Source organism: Urocitellus parryii, chromosome 2 (assembly GCF_045843805.1).
Source record: "Urocitellus parryii isolate mUroPar1 chromosome 2, mUroPar1.hap1, whole genome shotgun sequence".
In the NCBI taxonomy this organism is placed as follows: domain Eukaryota; kingdom Metazoa; phylum Chordata; class Mammalia; order Rodentia; family Sciuridae; genus Urocitellus; species Urocitellus parryii.
This window is the reverse complement of record NC_135532.1, coordinates 133770291-133792616: the sequence shown is the minus strand read 5'-3', so window position 1 is coordinate 133792616 and position 22326 is coordinate 133770291. Positions and strand designations below refer to the sequence as shown.

The 22326-nt window shown below is 35.9% G+C and overlaps 1 protein-coding gene across 6 annotated transcripts in view; it reads right to left on the bottom strand.

The window, feature by feature from the left end:
• Positions 1-13210, bottom strand: part of Nlgn1 (neuroligin 1) — a 649761-nt gene extending 636551 nt beyond the window's left edge. For 3 of the 6 annotated variants that reach the window (XM_026382927.2, XM_077794173.1, XM_026382931.2), the window contains exon 1: positions 12718-13210. In XM_026382927.2, coding sequence (XP_026238712.2) covers positions 12718-13210 — 493 coding nt within the window. Of the gene's footprint in view, positions 1-12214; positions 12275-12717 lie in introns of all 6 variants that reach the window. The other 3 variants (XM_026382925.2, XM_026382928.2, XM_026382932.1) reach the window with 2 other exon arrangements.
• Between the last annotated feature and the right edge of the window lie 9116 nt (positions 13211-22326).

Genomic DNA, 22326 nt, shown 5'->3' with positions numbered 1-22326 from the left:
TTTCACTGAAACAAAGTTAATTCCCTACTAAAAAAAAAAAAAAAAGTAAAGCAACAGAATCCCCTTTGCCCTACTTTGCAAAAAAGGAGAAAAGGAATCCTTCTATTGTAAGTGGAGCCTCCATCTATATGTACACAGAGGAGTTGAGTTGTCCAGGTGGTGCCCGGTACAGGGGAATCTGGGCCATGTGATGGTGGGGAGGCTGGTAAGTGAAGAGAGGCACTCACAGGCTGCTTGGCTTAGCCCAGACGCTTTAGGATGTGCTTGGATTGCAAATTAGCGTGCCACAGAAAGATACCAATTCTTCTTGATGGAAGTGTTGAGGGAAGCCTGACTGCTCACTGGAGGAACGATGGTGAGCTGAGGTAGACAGAAGGTGGGAACTTAGGAGCAAAGGACATCAGAGCTAGCAATGGGCATTACTGTTCCCAGAGATGCCCCACAGGGACATAGCTGCTCCTGGGAGGCCTAGAGTCCAAATTAGAAAGCATACATATGTTGTTCTTATAATTCCTCAGCGCTCCCTCTTCCTTTCCCTGGAGCAACTTACTACTGCAATTTGGCAGAGTTACACTTTTGTCCCAGTGTCACCCCTTTGCTTTTCATACTTCTGCCCCTATTCCCTCCTCTTCCTTTTACTTCCTGTTTTAGTGAGATTCTTCAGCACTGTGACCAAAATACCCCAAAAGAACAATTTTAGAGGAGGAACAGTTCTTTGGCACTCAGGGATTCTTTGGCACAGATGGGCTACTCGATTGCTCTGAGCCTGAGGTGAGACAGAACATCAGGCAGGGCAGGAGGATGTGGAGGAGGAAAGCTCCTCAGGAAACAGAGAGAGAGAGAGAGCTCCAGTCTCCTGGGACAAAATATGAAAACCCTAGATGCACCTCTGCAGTCACATCCTACCTGCCCACAGTTAGTACCCAGTTCATCCATATCAATGTATTCATCCACTGATAAGGTTAAGGCTTTCATAACTCAATCATTTCACCTCTGAAAATCCTCTCACTGTTTGACACATGCAATTTGGGGGAAACTGGGTATCTAAACCGTAACACTTCCCACTTTGATGAACTGGGACAGAAGGTTCTAAAGAAGGAGTCCAGAAGGTTTTGGGGAGAACAGAACAGGAACTCTCTGGTGAGAAGAAAAAATAAATAAATGGAAGATGTCTGGGGCATCCTTCCAAGACTAGGAGAGGCTATTTCATTTCCCTTTGGGGGTAACTATTCAGATGACCTTTGCCTCAAAGTAAAGGGAGGAAGAGTAAAGTGGAGTGTAGACAACTATAGCCATTGTTGCCTCATTGGATTTTCTACTTTTGAAAATTGTAATTACTGTAACAATGACTCCAGATCCTTTTCTATTTAGATTATTTTTTGTCATTGTTTAAATCTGATTTTTGCAACATTTTATAGGTGCTAATGAAAATTATTCATCATATTTCTCTAATGATCTTGTTACCTAGATACTGAATGAACAGGATTAGAATAAAGAAACAAGTAGCTCTTGGATTAAAAATTATTTTAAAAAGAACTTTGTCAAAATTACCTAATTTTGGTAAATGAAACAGAATTGAAAATTAATGCTACAACAGTTTTACATTGATAAGATCTTAATTTTGACTGAAAACAACTTTGCATGTAAGCAGCCATCTGGATAAAATGTTTAAAATTCAAAAAAATGTAAAAAAAATGTGAATCACTTTGTCTACACAAATTCAGTTCTTGAGTATTTAAAAATATATTGGACTAATCTTATCTTGATGGAAAAGTACTTAGAAAGAAATTTTAAAATCTTGGAGAGCAGAGAGAATCCATGTTTGTCAGAAGGAACGTTGTGGTGAAGATGGATATCACACAACATTTGATTTTGATTTGAACAGGAGCCTCAGCACACCAAACTTGGACAAGCTATCGAATCTTAATAAGCAATAATGTTTTAACCTTTAAAAATAGGCACAATGATTGCATAACTTTGAGATAGTTATGGAGCTACAGTAAAAAGCCAAAGTGTCCTTGGTGTCTTAAGAATTTAAGCCCATTTTGATCCTCAGAACATGAAAATTCTGCTCTGTGTTCATGTTTTTGAATGTTTCCTTTGCTGTGAAAAAGATTTTCAGTTTGATAGCATCCTGTTTATTCTTTGTTTTCCCTAAATTTGTGTGTTCTAGTCCATACAAATATTTTAGAATGTGCCCTTATTTGGAAATAGTGTTGTTGTGATGCATTACAAGAGGAGGCATTACAGAGTCAAGATGAATTGGGTTCTAATTCAATATACCTAGTGTCTTTATTTTTTTAAAGGTGGGAGAGCAATAATTTGAACACAGACCTATGAATGCCACGTGAAGAGATAAAAAGAGAAGAGGAAACCAGAATTAGACAGGCAGTCAGTATAGATAGGTAAATCGAGTCAGGTGATTCAAGGAGGCCAATTTTGAGTGAGTCTGGCAAGTTGGAGACTGTCTGCTGAGGGACTGAAGTGTTAATTCCTTCTGAGCCCTTCCTCCACCCTTATCCAGAACCCGCCCAGGCTCCAACCTGTTGCTAAGGTAACCTGTCCTCAGGAGTTGCCCTTCCCTACAGGGAGCTGTAAAGTTGTTAATTAATGCATCCTGGGCTACACTATCCTGCCCTTCCCCCTTTAGCCCACCTGTTTCCCACCTTTTGGCCATCCCAATGAGCATTCTGGGCCTCCTCACCTATGAAGGAAGGAGAACAAAGGAAGCCTAGAACATATAAAAAGTGCAGAACACCTGCTTCTTGGGATACCAGGATACCAGCTATGGCCCTCTTCTCCCTCCTGGGAGAAGTCTATGTTACCCTTTTTAAATAAATCCTGCTTATATCAGAGAAAACATTCTGCATTTGTTTTTGGGGAATTGGCTAACTTAGCATTATCTTCTCTAACTCCATCCATCTACCTGCAAATGCCATGATTTTATTCTCTTTTATTACTGAGTAATATACCATTGTGTACATGTGCCACATTTTTTTTATCCATTCATCTACTGAAGGACATCTAGGTTGGTTGGGGTAGGAAGGGGGAACACGGAAGGAATAGAGGAACTCTAGATAGCATAGAGGGGTGGGAGGGAGAGGGAGGGGGCAGGGGTTTAGCAATAATGGTAGAATGTGATGGTCATCATTATCCACAGTACATGTATGAAGATATGAATTGGTGTGAATATAATTTGTATGAAACCAGAGATATGAAAAATTGTGCTCTATATGTGTAATATAAATTATAATACTTTCTGATGTCATTTATTTTTTTTAAAAAATCAATAAAAAAATAATAAACCCTGCATTATATGCTTGCCTTGGCGTGCTTCTCTAATGTTCACACTTCAACATGTGAGGAAGCAGAACTTGTCACTGATAACCGGCGGTATCAAAGATAGCCATCTGTGAGTCAAGAAGGGAGACCTAAAATTATTTTTCTCCATATCCATTAGAAGGTAATAACTCTACTGACACCTTAATCTCAGATTGTAACTTCCAAAACTGTAAAGCAAAAAAAATCTGTTAAGCTATGCAGCTTATGGACTTTGTAATGGCAACCCAGCCAACCAACCCAGTGACAAATTAATATAGATGTTTTACAAATGCAATTAGGGTGAATTCATACTGAATTCGGGTAGTACCTAAATCTAATGATTAACATCCTTATAAGAAGACTATGTGAATATACAAGACACAGGGACACACATAGAGAAGAAAGACATGCGGCTATAGAAGCAGAAATTGGAATGGTGCAATTATAAGTGAAGAGGCACCAAGTTCTGCTGTCAATCATCAGAGGCTGCAAGAGGCAGGGAGATGATCCATCAGAGCCTCTAGAAGGAGTCAACCCCTCTTAACTCCTTTACAGATATCTCAGCTAAATAACTGGGAGAGAATAAGTCTGTTGTTTTATGCCACACAATTAGTTATGGCGACCCTGGGCAACTAATGCAGGAAGTCTTCCATTATGTATCCTGTTCACTTATGAAGGGCTATGTGAAGGTCAGCCTGGCCCAGGAGCTCAGTCATACTACGTGGTACCTCACAAATCTGAGCTTAAGAAGTAAAGAGGAGAATGGTGGTTACAAGAGGATGCAGGACAAGGGAGATGGGGAGAGGTGGATCAATGGGCACTAAGTTATAGTTAGGGGCAAGAGGTTCTGGTGTGTTATTATTGAACAGAACTGTGACTACCTATAAACAATTATGTATTAAATATTTCAAAAAGCTAGAAGAAAGCAATATGAATGTTTTAACCATAAAGAAATGACAGTGTTTGTGGAAACAGATAAGTATAACCTGATTTAAATACTGCATAATGTACACCTCTATCAAACATTGCATTACTCCATGTGCAATTTTATCTCTTTATGTATCAGTTAAAAACAAATCAGCTTAGGAACCTACTTCCTCAATAAGACTCTAAAGCGAAAGTAGTAAAATAAAGAATCAATAAATGGGATGGTATCAGACTAAAACACTTTTTCACAGCAAAAGAAACAATCAAGAACATGAACAGAGAGCTTACAGAATGGGAGAAAATCTGGACCACCAGCACTTCAGACAGAAGAAGAAACACAAATGGTGAAAAAAACATATGAAAAAATGTTCAACATCTCCAGCAATTATAGAAATATGAATCAAAACTATACTGATAGTCCATCTTACCTCAGTCGGAACAGCAAGTACCAAGAATATAAGCAAAAATAAATGTTGGTGAGGTTGTGGGAAAAAAGGTTCACTTATACATTGCTGGTGGGACTGCAAATGGGTGCAAGTACTCTGGAAAGCAGTATGGACAGTCCTCAGAAAACTTGGAAGGAACCATCATTTGACCCAGTTAACCACTCCTCAGTCTACATGGAAAGGACTTAAAATCAGAATACTACAGCCACTTCAATGTTTATAGCAGCTCAATTCACAATAGCAGAGCTTATGGAACCAACCTAAGTGCCCTATAACAGATGAATGGATAAAGAAAATGTGATACACACACACACACACACACACACACACACACACACACACACACACAATGGAATATTATTCAGCCATAAAGAAGGATGAAATTATGACATTTTCCAGTAAATGGATGGAACTGGAGAATATCATGCTAAGTGAAATAAGCGAATCCCTCTAAAACCAAAGACAAAATGTTCTTTCTGATATGTAGATGCTAACCCACAACAAGGTAGGGGAAAATTAGAAGTTCATCAAACTACACAAAGGGGAATGAAGGGAAGGTGGGGGGATGGGAACAGAAAAGACAATAGAATGAATTGAACATATCTTTCCTATCCACATATATGAATACACCACCAGTATAACTCCTCATCATGTACAACCATAATAATAGGATCCTAAGTGGAACAAGTTTTACTTATTCTATGTATGTGTAGTATTTCAAAATATACTCTACTGTCATGTAAAATATTTTTTTAAATAAATATAAAGAAACAACAAAAATTAATTAAACAAAAAAGATTTATTGTTAGAAATCATGCTTCCACATCTAATCCAGAATTTAATAATGTCCTAACCCAGAAAGAGTTTGTATGGTTGTTATCAGCAGAGTTTTTGAAGTTAGTCATGTCCAAAACTACTTCATAAGGTACCACCATCAAGGAAAAAGGTAAAATGTATTCATAGGAGAAATTTATAAAAGTCCATAAAATTATCAATAAACTCTTTTAGAAAGTACCATAGAAGTCAGTTAAAGCTAAGACTGAATCATAATTATTAAGCTTATAGTATTCTCTATGAAGACAATATGTAAGGGAACAATATTGCACAAGATACAAGAAAGACTAGTTTCTACAGACAATTTATTTTATAGTATAACTCTTTTTTCTGGTGGCATAAGTCTTAAATGTTTTCAATGTCAACCCTAGTTTCTATAAGAAGAAAGTATCTATTCTCTGGAAAAATTGAGTTGGACACCTATAATGCTCTTTTAATCATCTGATTCAAGAAACTCTCTCTGCCTGTCAATAAACAATGGAACAATTGATGTTGTTCTTGTAAAACTTTACAACCCTTTAGATCTACTTCCTTTCAGAGTTCCAACTTAAGTTGTTCAATGTGCAGAAAACTAAACCACATCTGTCCATAGCTACTTCAAATTCAAATTTGAAGTCAAATCTTTGTTTTCCCATTCATCTTCAAACCCCAAGTGAACCAGATTTTATAACTATTCAGTGTGGGGTGATTTTTCTACTAACAAGTTGGCCACTGATTTCTATATGATCTGCAATCCCAAATAAACAGGATTGGGGTTGTTTCTTTTGTTCTGTTTTTGTTTTATTTTAATTCCTCCATTCTAAAGTAATCCCCTAAAAATATATGTGTAGTTAGTTGGCCAAAACATTATGAATATCTGAGCAAGATACTTAACTTCTTTGGTCCTCCATCTCTCCATCTGTAAAGTGAGGATAAGAATCTCACAGGATTGTTATGATTTTAAATAAATTAATATGGCCAAATGCCTAGAATATAGTAAGAGCTCACCAATGTTAATGAATTCTAGCACCTTTCCCCTTAATATTATATATTAAAGAATATCAAAAGAAACAGATGAGAATAGAATCACACTACCTCTTCTATCCATGTATTCATGTACTGTGCCTAGCAACATGTAAATTTAAAGTATGTGCCCATGTTCTTTTCAATCCCAAACCCCAATTTTGTGCTGAATCTCATCTTTATCATATATATAAGGATATTTTTCCAGAAGTTCTGCCATCTTTATCCTATATTTTCTTTTTTTTTATTCTATATTTTAATTTTTTCCTACTCCACACAAATATTTCTTTACTTCATCCATCTTAACCTACAGAAAGGAAAACAAACTTTATTGTCTTCCTCCCTCATTTTTTATTGCTCTCTTTTAGAACAAAACTCCTTAAACTAATTATTTCTGTGCAGCAGCTCCAAAGTGTCTTCCACGCTCTCTTAGGCCTACTCCAGTGCGTAAGACCACATCACGCCCCAGTTCAATTGCATAAAGTTGATCACCACATCTGCTCTAATTCATTTTCTTCACTTAACTTCCAGGCCAACAAAAACAACAAAAATCTAGGTCTACTTCCTGTTACAGTTTGAATCTTAAATGTGCCTCAAAGGACTCTATGCTAAAGGATGGGTTGCCGGCTGGTAGGAGGTGTTGGTGGAAGAAAGTCAGATGATTGGTGTATGCACTAAAGGGAATACTGGGTCCCAGCTCCTTCCCTTCTTTCATTTCCAGGATACCATAAGGTGAACATGATGCACTCCTTTAGAACTGGCCCAAACTGGGCCAAACATGGATGAAACCTCTGAAAATATGCATATATTCATACACACACACACACACACACACACACATTTAGTCCCATTCAACCTCATGACTTTAAAATCTTTACCTTCTCTGTCACAGCTACTTCCAAATTTATATTTCCTGCACTTGGTAGCACAAAGTTGCTTCAGGACACTGGTTTCTTGACATCTACACTGGAGTGTCTAAATAGCATCTCAAATTTAACATGTCCAAAACTAAACTTACCACCTTTCCACTGAACTAATTCATAAATCATTTTATATTCCTTTTCCATCCTAATTGATGGTAAATGTATTCTTCCACTTATAAAAAAAAAAAAAGAAAAACTAGAATTCTTTCAGAGCCTGCATCAAGTTGATCAAGAAATATGATATTCAAAATATGTGGAGAATCTACCACTTTCATCATCACTAGTGTGGTTTGGGCCTGGACCATGATCAGATCTTGCTGGAATATAACCTTCTTCTCCTGTTTTCCCCATTTCTCCATGTTCTCCCATGACCTACTATCAATACACTGGCCAGTCTCTTTTTAAATCGGAACATTCTGAATCTTGTTCTCTTTCTCTCCCCATCCCTTTTCCAGATATGATAGACTCCTAATTGTTCTTTAAATGTGCAAGACAGAATGACACACTCATAGCCTTCCACTAGTTCTCAGTTTTGCTCTGTCCCCAGATATCTACCTCATTTCCTTCATTTCTTTCTCCAAAAAGGACTACCCTGACCACATTCCTTAAAATTACATTCAGCCTCCACATAGGCATTCTCTTTCCTCCATACTCTGTTATTCTTCACCCTATAACACCTTTTCAATTTAGTTGTTTATTGTGTTTATTGGTTATAATCTGTCTTTACACACTAGGCTATATGCTTCAGGAAGACAGGGATTTTTTTTTCCTCTTTTGTTCAGTGATTTATTTCTTAGGCCTAGAGTAATAATTCATATAGAGTAAGCACTCAATAAATATTTGTTAAATGAATAAATAAATTAGTTAGAAATGTATGAGCCAGAAAGAAGAGCATTCTGGAATATAACCCCCTTTAAAAAGCCAGAACACCTTGACAGTGATAGTAGTCATTTTTACACATATTTAATTAGGGAAAAATCAGTCCCTGTGTTAAACAAACAACCAAATAACTCCTAAATTTGTGGGAAATATCCTGAGCAAGTTCAGTGTCACCTCAAATAAGGATGGTTAAGAGGTTAAAATACTCCTGAAAATCAAGAACAAAATGCTTAAGAAATGCTGAATTACGCCATAGCCATCTATAAACATTCCAACTTTCTGAATAATAAAAATTGGGGTAAATGAAAGAGTGGGTTAAAGTCTCACGACTATAGAAATGAAAAGTCTGTATTCATTTCAGAAGATACATGCAAATAATAGTCAAAGTGCTGCAGGAATTCAAGGCTGCACAACTCTGAAGTTTACAGGAGCCAATCAATTTGTGATTCTCTGGGTCCCCTGTTCCTCTTTCTCATGTTTACTGCCAAGTATTTGACCACCTTGCTATTTGTCAGCAACTCTCACAAGACAGCAACCTGGAGAAACAAAGGGAAACTTAGACAGCTAAAGCTACTCCTTGGTAGTAGCCCAAAAGGACTATTTGGAGATTTTAGTCCAGAGAGTAATAAAAATGTCTGTATATTAAAAGCATTCACTAAAATGGGTACCATGCATGCTTTTGGAAAACCATTGCTCAGCATGGCTTGGCCCAATTCAATTAAGGTGAACTTTGAGTCTGTCTAAAATACTGTCAACTGACAGAATAAAAAGAACTCTTGATGTATTTGAATGTGCAAAGGAAGAAAGGAAGAAAGAAGAGTGGAGAGATCCATGCCTCTGCAACAGGATTATCTATAGGAGTAAATTTAACATAATGGAACCTTTTCTAACATTGGCAAGATTAAGGTATAAGAATATACTTCTACTTTTAATAGCAGTAGAAACTGGGTGGAAATAACTGCTTCTCAGAACCTATTTACTTATTGGTAAAATGCATACTAATATAGTTTTCTCACAAAGTTGTTGTAATGCTTAAATGGACAAATTATGCAAAACACCTAGTATATAAAGGCAAATATCTTCCCCATCCAAATCTGAGTTTCTATAATACTATCCGCCTGTTTGTGCAAGTGTTGATAGTCATCTTATTCTAAAAATTCATTCTACTTTTCAATTTTGCAAGGATAAAACCCTGAAGAAATATCGAGAGGGTAATTAACATATGGCTAAAACTATCATGGGAAATATAAAAAGATAGATTAAAATGTGCAACTGGGACCTGTTTTAGAATGAGAAGCAATCTATGGATAAAACTTTCTTTTCTTCAAATGCACAGGAAAATATTATAAAAACTCTATTTAAAAATTATAATATGACATCTTGAATGAAGGAGAATATTTTCTTCCTTTTGTATAAATCAGAGTGCAGAAAATGCATGGCTCTTTGTAAAATTACTTGAATGTAAGTTCCAGGGGAAGAGGATTCTTTTTGTTTGTCTCATTCATTGCTGACTCTCCTGAATACTACAAGGGTTATAATTGGCAATTAGGAAGTAGTTCTGAATGAATTCAGATGCACACACTATAGTGTACTTGGCACAGGAATAGGGGTCCATCTGCCTCTTGCAAATGACTGTACATACTTTACAAAAAGAAAGGTAAATAATAACAAGCCAGAATTATTGGCATCAAGAAAAAGAACAGCACAACTACTCTCACAGTTCCTGAACCACCATTTATAAACATCTGGAATTCTGCTGAGGAACTAATAATCCATATATGGTATATATTAGCATATGCATAAATGGATATGAAATGACTAATAATTTCTTGAAACAGGAAAATAATGATTTCTGGAAGTGACCAAAATAGACACTTCATAGTAGAGAATAAAGAATAAAGATTTGGGCAGAAAAACTTTCTGCTACTCTAAAGCCAACTCTGAAGTTGGTTATTATGTTTTTTAAAAATGCTATTTGTATGGAAAAAACATATTTAAATTCTCTGCTTTTCATATTTGGATAATATACAAAGAGCAAATAAGTGACCAGAACCTATTTAAAGTAAAAGGATATATTATATTCTAAGCAAAATAATTAAAAAATGTTCAAGTAATAATATATAAAAACACAATAGTTTTGGACTGTAATCCATAAAGAGTCAAGCAGGCATCTATAGATATTGTCCTCAGTCCAATTATAAACTGGTTCAAAGTCTGCCAAGATAAATAATATAGCCTACACACCTCTTTGCCAACTGTCTTATAAAGCAGATGGAACCAAAAATCCAAAGAACAGTGAAAAATTAAGTTTTAAGAAATCCTTTTCTCTCTGAAGTTGTATGAGAGGAAAGGTCACTTTCTAACTTACTAGCTTAACTTTTGATGCCCTTATCTTTTTCTTGATCATACATATTTTTGTGTATTATGCTCTATTTATGCATTCTTCAATTGCATCTTTATTTATGACTTTGTGAATCAACATCTTTGTGATAGGAGGTGAAAGTCACTTAGCTAATTACACATGCCTGATAAGCTGCATAATAATAACTACTGCAGTATTGTACATTAGTCGGAGGCATGTAAATTACTGCAGTTATTTTCATTGGGGGAAAAACAAAAGACTTGTTTGTAGTTGTTTAAAACACCCCTGTTGCCTTCATTTCCACCTTCATAAGTGTACTGTGCTTTTAACCCAAATTATGGCATCATTTTTAAAAAATGGAAGTTAAATTCCATTCTACCAGTAGTACCAAAGAAACAAGAGCAAGAACAAGACAAATGTCGATTTAAGGCAAATACTTCTGATCCCAGTTGAGAATTTTGTCATTTGAAGTGTCTTTCACATAATGCAATCCCAGGAAAACAGAACAGTTTAGACCCTCCCTGCCCCACAAGAATACAGTAATGAAATCTGACTTGGTCCAGCCCGGAGTTTGGAAGTGCATAGAGGGAGAGAGAGAATGTGCAGCACTAGAATATTAATATGACTTCTGTATGAAGATTGGAAATTCTACAAAGTTACGAATAAGGTCAAAATAACACTTAGGTGATTTACTGTCATAGAAAATCTTCCTCTCCCTATGAGTGATTTACGGAATGTTATACAAAAACAGAGTGTGGACCAGCTACATTCAGATGCAAGCTTGCAGCTGTCAGAGTCTACATTTGCTCAATCTGGCTAGAGGATGATTTGAAGGTTGATTTGATTGTAGCTTCTGAATCATGTTCTTCTCTATGTTTTAAATTGTTTAACATAAATATAAAAATGTTAAAGTAATTTGAAGACAGTCAATATTAAATATAAAAATCCCGTTCCCTTTTGGAATTTTAACTGCAAATGAAAAGGCTCTTGGAAAAAAATATTACTTAATAATGCCAATTGCCCACAATTATGGCAAATTTATCCCCCGATGAGGAGAAAGTTCATAGGATGTTAGAAAGGAGCTAAGAATAAACAATAAATAAATAAAACTCGGTACTGAACTGATGAATTTGAGGAGGAACACAGATCTGAATCTCTTTAGAAAGAATTGAGAGGTCAAAACTGATCAGGTAGTTGGGAGCACTGTGTGTGTTCCTTGCAGGCAACACAATACCCTGAGTATCTCCTTCCCCATAAGCAAACTCAAAGCAGAGATTGAATTCTTGCCGATGCTACCAGCACTACAACAGAAGGCATCATCAATGAGCTATGCCAATGTTATTTACTCAGCTGGAGCTCTCCTCAACCATCTTCCTATTCCCTGCCGCACTTCATCAAATTCCAAATATCACCTAATCATTCACTTCCCAGCTTCAGCAGATCATCCTTACAGAAGAGAGTGTCTCATTCTTCTTTGGTAAGCTTTTTACCCATTTTTTAATTTTCACTTTTATACATACCTCCTTTTCTACATATTTTCTTGCCGGGTTTTCTGGCACATTCCTTGGATATTCTTTTTACTGAAAAATGAATAGAAGACTAGAAAATAACATGGCGCTCCATCACAGACCGCCGGAACATGCAACACCACTATCTATCTTAATACGCTCCTGCATTTACTGAGTGCGAAAGTTCCCCAAGTTGTTGAGCCTGCACATGCAATGAGGAAATGTTGATGCATCTTCTCAGAAGTCATTTGGTAGGAAATGGAAATTAGGAGCCCATTTCTACCTAAATATACGTGCTGTGGAGGTAAGAAAATGAGTAGGCACAGGAAAAAAAAATAACAGATATACTGACACACATAGACAGAAAGAGCGGCATGCAAGCATGTAAAATATGTCTACATGCCGACAGGAAAAGCCATGCATACTACCAGTACACATCAAGTAATATTGTTAGAATAAAAAAAATATATATCTCTATGTATATAAATCTCCCTGTTTTTCCTGCAAAAACTCACCATCCTCAGTTGGGACATATATGTTTAAATAAAGGCAGTCTTCACTCTGGTCTTGTACATATGAAGAAACCACATCCAAGTTATTGGTAAACCACACAGGAAGCATGACTTCTGGCAACCTGCCATCAATGATATTCTGGGGACACACAGGAGCAAACTGAGTGGCATTCCTGACATCTGACCAGGGAGACGGTGGTTCTGGAGGCTGAAAACGATGTTCTCCTGTTGGTGGAGCTGCATACGGAACTCCAAGAAACTGAATAACAGGCCCCAAAATTTCATTATTGAGTTCTTTCTTAATCCCTCTTATCTTGCCAAAGTTGGTTGTCACCAGTGGGTCTACATCATCCAATTTTTGTGAGAGCACATGGGCAGCCTGAATTAAACATCCCAACATACAGAGAGTCAATGAGGCGCCCAATCCCCTGTGTACCAAGCATGCCATCACTGCTCTCCAAACGTAATCTGGCCACATGCATCTGGGCCGTGCCATGATCCCACATTAGTTGTCTAGCTGTCTGGTTACAGTGAGGCAAATGTATTTATATCCACTCGAGACGGACTGTATAATGGTAGAATATGCCTCCAATTCCTCAAAAGTGAGCTGGTCGGGAAAAGTTCAGAACACTCTTCATGCAGCAAGTATCTCCCATTGATTTCACATGTATTGAGGCAGCATCTTCAATCATCTCTATTTATCAGACCATATCCTATTGACCATTCTGTTTTCCATAGTAGCAATTTGGTGAGGGTGGCCATTGACTGTAGATTTCCCTCTTATAAATCAAATCCAGTTAGCTGCAGGTCTATATCCTAGAGAAAATGAGAATAAATCATTAGTATGAACAAGCTGAAATAGACAGAGTGATAACTAGATGTTGTATAAGCTATAGAAATACATTAATAGTGGCTAGAGTCAGGTAAGTTAAATACTACCATGGGAAAATTATGGTTTGATGTGAGATGACAAGTGAAATAACTGATTATTAGATTATTGAGAGCTTGCCTGCTGACTTTATACACACCGAAATGTAAGTAGGTCTTGTCAAAATATATGGTTTTAGAAGCATTTCACAGTGAAGTATTTTTAAAATACTGAAGGTTAGGTGTGAAATTTCCCCTTTATTGATAATACAATCACTTCAAGTGACTACAAAATTAATCAACAAACATGTTCAAAATTAGAATCCAATAGCAAAAAAAAAAAAATTTTTAAAAAGTTGGTAGCATATAAATGGAACATAAACTCCCTAAGAATGATTGTAAATATTGAAATACAAGCAGAACAAACTAAAGGTGCTTCCCAATCACCATGCTTAGACAAAAAAAAAAAAAAAAAAAAAAAAAAAAAAAAAAAACCAAAGGTGATGTCCAAACAGGAAAACAAACGTGAGTTCAGCTATGATTTTAAGTACAGCTACCTCCTAAGGTCAAGTTCATTGCTCTCTTTCAGAAGTCTGCATAAAATATTGATCACTGAGCCTCTACCGTTTATATAGACTCAAGAATTCAGAAAAGAATATGTCACTGGACACAATTCAAAGAAGGGAGAAAAAGTTAGCATCATTTTTTTTTTTTGGCAGACCAAAGTTTCGCCAGCTATCTATATATGTTAGGTAACAATAAATTTGCAATGTGTAAATGAATTTCTGAGTCAAAGTCAATATGTTTTAAATTACAAATTTTGTTCTTACCATTTGCTAGAGATCAAAGGAAGAATATTTTAAAAAGTGTCGTAATTCAAAAGAACAATCATGCTTAATCATGGTATCTTGCATATTAACACTAATCAAACACCTAACACTGTTTACCCAGTTCAACTTAAAATGCATCGGAATAAGCTATGACATTCCGTGAATGCAATTCACAGGACAGCATGCAGCTCAGAAAATTTGTCTTTTCTTGTTCAAGCAACCCCTTTGAGTGCTTACTTTGAAAATAATAGTGTTGATTTGTATTAGAGGTGGTTCCATCCTGTCATATTATGGGAAGATTCCTGAAGAACTGCTGGTTTAGCAGTGAGACTACCCTGACTTTGTGTTATTTAAAAGAAGATTGTAATAACTATATAGGGCATCAGGAGATTTGGTTCTATCCTGGTGTTCCTTTAGCTTTGAACAATCCATCACAGAAGGCATAAGAAGATAAATGTCTTTCTTCGAGTATACTTCAGTCTGTGTCAATTCTCATACTTTGGCTGTGAAAGCACATTACCATACAAAGATAGGCTTAGACCCATCCTTCTTATGTCCCAGAACAATGGCATTCATGGAAGAGTTAGCTACATAAACCTATTTCCATAAGGAGTATACTATGTTTACTCTTGTTCAGGTTTTTTTTTTTGGGGGGGGGGCGGGGGGGGGCACAGCACAACTGAGTCTTTCCTATTTACCTTTTGGTGTTTAAGAATAACCATCTTAACAAATAAGATAGAGAACCTGCAGTGAAGCCTTGAAAGTCTCCATCAACCATCTTTTATTTAGCCTGATTTCCAAGTACAGGGATTTCCAAAAGTTCTTGACATTATTGGCATCTCATTAATGATAAATACTCATAGTTATTGACAAAGTACCACACCATTTCCAAATACTCACAAATCCTGAACTGTGTTAAAAAAAAAAAAAAAGAAGCTCTTGTTTCTCACTAGTATAAGATCTTAACACAAATTAAGGAGGATTGGCTTGGCATGGTGAGTTTTCAAATTGTTGACTCTGGCTTCAGAGGTTACCAAAATATCCTATTTTACATGCATATATATAGAGAGAGAACTATAGTATTTGCCCCAAAAGTTTTTCTAGAAATCATTATTTGATTCTAAAGTATTTAAAACTGAATTACAAAAATGTTTATTTATGTATATTCAAAATATAGAGGTTAGTAAATATTCTGATAATATTATAGAAACAGGAAATGTTAAATGATCTACCCTATTCTTCCAAGTCTAATGCAGAAATATGGCCTGCTCTCCCTAGCACAGTAGTGCATGCCTGTAATACCCAAGGACTCAGGAGGCTGAGGCAGGAGGATCACAAGTTCAAGACCAACCTGAGCAACTTATTGATTTGCCTCAAAATAAAAAATAAAATGGGCTGGAATGTAGCTCAATAATACACATACCTGGGTTCAATTACCAGTACCGGGAAGAAAAAGAAAAGGCCTCTTTAAATTACTGAAATATTAAAACATTACATGTCTACATATAAAGACTCTGCAGTTTGCTGACAGTTTCAAATAGAATATTTGAAATATTTTTCCTATTTATTGGTGTTTCCTAAGTATATTCCACATTCTTAGCTTTCATGCATTCACATTTAGTTTATAACAATCCTATGAAATGGGTTCAACTGTTATCCCCTTTTTACTCATGAAGAAATGAAACTCAAATGTTAAATGCCAAGGTCTCTCAACCAGGCAAGAACAGATCCAGGAGCCAATTACCATCTGATTTAATAGCCATTTTCTTGATCATTTTATGATTTGGTCTCTCCATTTACAATTATCACTTTAAAAAAATTTGATTCTAGATACTAACCTATCTAAAAAGCTTACAAATAATGTTTATTTATGTACATTCAGAATATAGAGTTTAGTGAATACTCAAGTAATATTATAGAAACATGGAATTTTAAATGTTCTACCTTATTCTTAATGGGAGTATCAATTTGATTGTGCTATTTTTTACCTTGTTTTACTCTAGATCTAATACAATCATATATGTGATTATACAAGATCATGTTAAAAATAATCTATATAATGATTTGGTTGCTTTTAGTATTTTAAAAAACCCTCAAGACCCAAATTCATGACAACTTAAATATCATTAATATATACTTTTAAATGAAATATGAAATATTTTCGAATTGGAATTCTATTGTCACTGAAAATAAAGGATTGAGACCTAAAATATCAGCATAGATAAATTTCAAAATTCTAGAACAAAATGAATGTAATATTAGATTTAGTAAAATAATATTTAAATAAAGCTTAAGGTGTACAAAATAATACTATTTATTATTCACAGATACATAAATACATAATAATAAGAGAGTTACCATCCCCAGATAAGCGAGGAAAAGAATGATATTAATTCTTACAATTAATTAGTTAATTGACATATAAGATGAATAGCCCGTGGTGAGGCTTTGAAAGGCCTACAATGAGCTACAGAAATTTTACAAAATCTTAATTTTTGATAGTGTTGGTGATATATACAACACACACACACTCACTCACTTGTATTGTAATTATTTTTTTCTATATTTTAAATATTTTTAAATACATAAAAACAATGGGATCAGAAAACTGTGGCTCACCCAGCCAGGCAATTCTCATATTACCAGTAGATTGGCCTATCAAGCCACATAGGACCAGCCTCCTCTGACTTCACAGTGAGCAGAAATACTAGCTCATATGTTCTTCATTATTTCTGCCCTTGAGGTAAAGAATGCATGGTCCTATTAAGATGATAAAATAAATGATAAATAATATTTGAAAGATCATCATAAATTGCAATATACTGACTGACTTGCATTAGCTCGTTAAAATAGCTAATCCCTCAATTAGTTTGTTCCTTGGTGACCCGGATAAAAAGTAGAGAGAACCATCTAGAACATTAGATAATTGCAGTGAGTAACCACATTCATCCAATCTTTCATTCACTCAATGAAGTATTTATTAGGAGTTTACAATATGCAAGTTTTTGTGTTAAATGTTTGGAGAATTTAAAGACAAATACAATCTCTTCATTGCTCCCAGGTAGCTTGTAATATTATAAAGGAATAAGTCCCATGAAATAATGGCCCTAATGCAAGATGGAAAGTGACATGTGTTGAATAAATACATGATGAAGGGGGGAAAGCAAGACCCAGCAGGAAGTCTCTAACTTATAACTTTCTGTAGACTCATATGTCTTTTAAAAAAATATTATCTACTTATTCTCTGTTTTATTTTCAATATTTTTTATCTGTTTGATTTTTGAATCCAGCATTTTCTTACTGAATTTTCAAGGATTTTGCATATGTCTGTGTTTTTATATATTTATATTTGTTGTAAAATCTATGGAAAAATGCTATACATAGCATAAGCATGGTTAAATCTCAGTTGGTTCGGATTGAACAAGGTTCATCACCAGAGACACCTGAACTTGATGGTGACTCTCAGCCAGTTCTTTGCAATATATAGTTGATCCTTTTTACTCATAGTGGACATGTTTTAAAAAGTCGTCATGAACAATGAATTAGGGAATTATTGCTCCTTGGGGACAGCTATATGTATGTGTGTGTGTATGTGTTTAAATTAACATATGTATGTACATATCTCACCCAGATTTTAAATTATAACCTTAAAGGTTTAAAGTAACTCATCCCAATAGACTTAATCTTCTTTATTTTACAAAAGAAAAAGCAAGGTTCAGAAGTGCTAAGTGCCTGAGGTCACCCCACTATCAGGTGTGAGCATTGGCATTGAAATCCCCTCCAACTGGCCCCAGAACATAGTTCCTTGCCCTGCACTGTGCTGCGCCTCCACCATTGCCCTCCTCCATTTGTGGACCTGAAAGAAGCATGCATAGCATGGCCTTGTTTGACCTCACTGGAAATGGGCTCATAGGGCAACTCAAAGATTTTGCTGCTTTGTCATTTCTATGGAATGACAGAGAAAATGGTGTGAGTTTTGATTTTAGTTTTCCAAATAAATTGTATTGCATAGGCAAATCTGCAAATACAGAAATCAGAAATAATGAGGATCAACTGTAATAACTAAAGAAAAATAATGTTTTATACCTATGGGTCTATGAGTTCTTTTGAGGTCAGATGACACTAGCTTACCCTTGTCAATAGGGCTATGTAGCAATAATTGAATTTAGTAATGGTAGTTTAACAAATAATTCAATTTAATAATAAATATTTTAGTAGAGAGTCATGGTTTTCAATGGTCAAATCTGGCCATACAATGTGAATGTGCCTATGTGACCAGCTCCCTGTGTTCACTTGAGCACCGAAGATTCTGGTTTCCTATATCAAGATGTTTTGAATGAACCCTGGTAGTGTTTCAAGACCTGGAGACAAAGGATCTCCTGTGGGGCCCAGTAATGGAAGAACAAAGAAATTTGAGTCTGAAATTTTCTATTTAGTGTATATCCTTTTCTTGTTGTTTTTGTACTGCATTCTAAACTGTTTGAGTCCTTTGATCAACTGAGCACTTGGAGTAACATGTAAAACTAGTTCACATATTAAGTATTTAAAAATGGGATGACTAAACACATGAATGTAATTTTTAAAACATGTTTGGTATCAAAAGGAGAGATGGGTTCTTCCACCTGCTGGATGAGGAATGAGTCCATGAACTGGAGGAATTTAAGATGAGTTTCAAAGACTGAATATTATGGGGACATGTGCTTGTGTCCCAGTGGACATGTTTTAAAAAGTCATTATGAATACTAAATTAGGGAATTATTGCTCCTGGGCAAAGCCATATGATGTGTGTGTGTATTAACATATATACGTATATATCTCATACAGATTTTAGATTATAATCTTAAATGTTTAAAGTAAGGAAATGTTGGGTTCAACAATAAAACAGAAGGGATCCCAAGAAGAGGGCAGATGTAGTTGAAAGAATGTGCAGTGAATACTGTGGTGTTCCCACTCTTTGGAGGCAGCTCACATCCCAATGATTGGTCCCTGGTCCCTATGCAAAGGTCTGGCCTTCTCTCCTCAATGAAAAACAAGGGCCATTCCTGCCCCAACGCTCCCTATGGGAATGGGCAGAGGTAGAGTTGATGGAAATTCCCTCACTCCCTGCTGCTATTCCCAATGGCACATCCTAATAAGCTTCTTGAAGACAGTCCTTTTTCTCAAACGTTTATTTTTTTTTTCCCCCTGGGAAACCTGACATATGATAGAAAAGAAAGAAAATGTGTTGTTTGTGGAGGGTGTGATCTAGTTTGGCCAGAACATAGAGTAAATGAGGATGAGCATTGGATGAGGCTGGAAAGGCAGGTTGGAGCCAAATCAAGCAAGCCCTTCATTAAGAGGCTAAAGTGTTTGGATTTTATTCACTGAGTGATGAAAAGCCATTAAATATTTCCAGCAGGGGAAGAATATTATCAAATTTATTCACAGGAAAATTAAACTGGCAGGATTGTAGAAAAGGGATCTCCACAGCAGTGTGTCTCTCTACTTCACCCCAAGATGATTCCGATGAGATGAGGGAAGGAAATATTTGAACTTCTATTTACCATTCTTTGTTACATAAAATGAAATAAGAAGGAAATTAAGCTTTGTGAATACAAGTGTTTGATTGAACACCAGCACATTCTCATGGTTATGTGATGCAGGGCACTTGAGGTGTCCTTTGCAAGGTAGGTGGTCTGTCCTTGTCATCAGTGGCCCTTAATGGTCGGCATTTCATACCAGTGTATAGTGGTGTGCTGGAGTTGACACCATTGGACAAACAGAATTATACAATTTTTATAAAGCTGTGATCAGAGTATCCTCACAAAGTGGGCTAGTGGATTGTTTTTTTCCCATGAAATCAAAGTAAATTAAAGGAAATACTAGTAAGTATTATCAGCAAGCCAAGAATAAGAGTAGAAATAAAACTTTTGCCTATTTTCACTAAAAGCTCTTCCTCACCTACATCCCAAGATTAAGAACAATGAAAATGTAATCAGATATAACAACAAATTAAGGAAAAAATTGGAAAACATCAAGAAGATAACTTGAAATATGGATTTGTCCATTTCATTAGTGTGAACTGTGTTCCAGGAATCTCTGTGCCTTGAGATGTTAGTCAAAGATGCAATTAGGGCATACAGATTTAAAAGACGTGTAAAAATACTGACTTGAAACTTCTTTTTTAAAAAAATTTTCTTATTAATTTTTTATATATGACAGAGGAATACATTACTATTCATATTACACATAGAGAGCACAATTTTTCATGTCTCTGGTTGTATACAAAGTATATTCACACCGTTCTTGTCTTCATATACGTACTTTGGATAATGATGTCCATCACATTCCACCATCATTTCTAACCTCCCGAACCGAACCCTCCCTTCCCCTCCAACCCCTCTGTCCTATCTAGAGTTCATCTAGTCCTCCCACTCTCCCCTTCCTTACCCTACTAAGAATCAGTGTCCTTTTAACAGAGAAAACATTTGGCATTTGATTTTTTGGGATTGGCTAACTTCACTTAGCATTATCTTCTCCAATGCCATCCATTTACCTGCATGAGTTTATTCTCTTTTATTGCTGAGTAATATTCCATTGTGTATATATGGCACATTTTTTATCCATTCATCTACTGAAGGGCATCTAGGTTGGTTCCACAGTTTAGCTATTGTGAATTGTGCTGCTATAAACATTGATGTGGCTGTGTCCCTGTAATATTCTGTTTTTAAGTCCTTTGAGTATAGACTGAGGAGAGGGATAGCTGGGTCAAATGGTGGTTCCATTCCCAGTTTTCTAAGGAATTAAATCTCTATCTCTCACCATGCACAAAACTCAACTCAAAGTGGATCAAGGACCTAGAAATTAAATCAGAGACCTCACATCTAACAGAAGAAAAAGTAGACCCTAATCTTCATCATGTCACATTAGGCCCCAACTTCCTTAATAAGACTCCTATAGCATAAGAATTAAAATCAAGAATCAATAAATGGGAAGGATTCAAACTAAAAAGTTTCTTCTCAGCAAAAGAAACAATCTGTGAGGTGAATAGAGAGCCTACATCTTGGGAGCAAAGTTTTACCCTCACATATCAGATAAAGTAGTAATCTCTAGGGTACATAAAGAACTCAAAAAGCTAAACACCAGGGACTAGGGTTGTAGCTCAGTGGTACAGTGCTTGCGTCGCAAGTGTGAGACACTGGGTTCTATCCTCAGCACCAATAAAAATATAGATAGGGAAGAGAGGTGGGAGGGAAAGAGAGGGAGAATGGGAATTGCATGGAAGAAGGAAGGAGAGCCCCTTCATTATACAGAATACAGATATGAGGATGTGAGGGGAAAAAAAGGAAAAGAAAAAGAAGTGGGTCACATTAGATTGGGTAGAGAGAAGTGATGGGAGGGGAGTGGAGGGGAAGGGGGAATGGAAGGACAGAAGAATAAAACAGACATTATTATTGCTGTGGGTATATACATGACTGCATAACCAATGTGATTCTGCAATCTGTACACTCAGAAAAATGAGAAATTATACCCCATCTGATTCAAATGAATGATATGTCAAGGTCATTGTACTGTCATGTGTAACTAATTAAAACAAACAAAAAGGAAAAAAAGATGATACTCAAATAAATGGACAACCTATATTTAAAAAATAAAGAGAGATATATATAAAAACACCAAAAACCCAAATAACCCAATCAATAAATGGGCCAAGGATCTGAACAGACACTTCTCAGTAGAGGATATACAATCAATCAACAAATATATGAAACTTTCTTTTTAACGTCCGTTTTTTGTGTGTTTTACAGTTTGGTGATACAGATATTTATGAAGAACTATATTTGTTGATTTTATGTTTTAGGATTTATTAACAAAAAATACAGATCGTATGATCACAAAGGTATGAGGACCATACACTTCATTAATGGATTCTGGG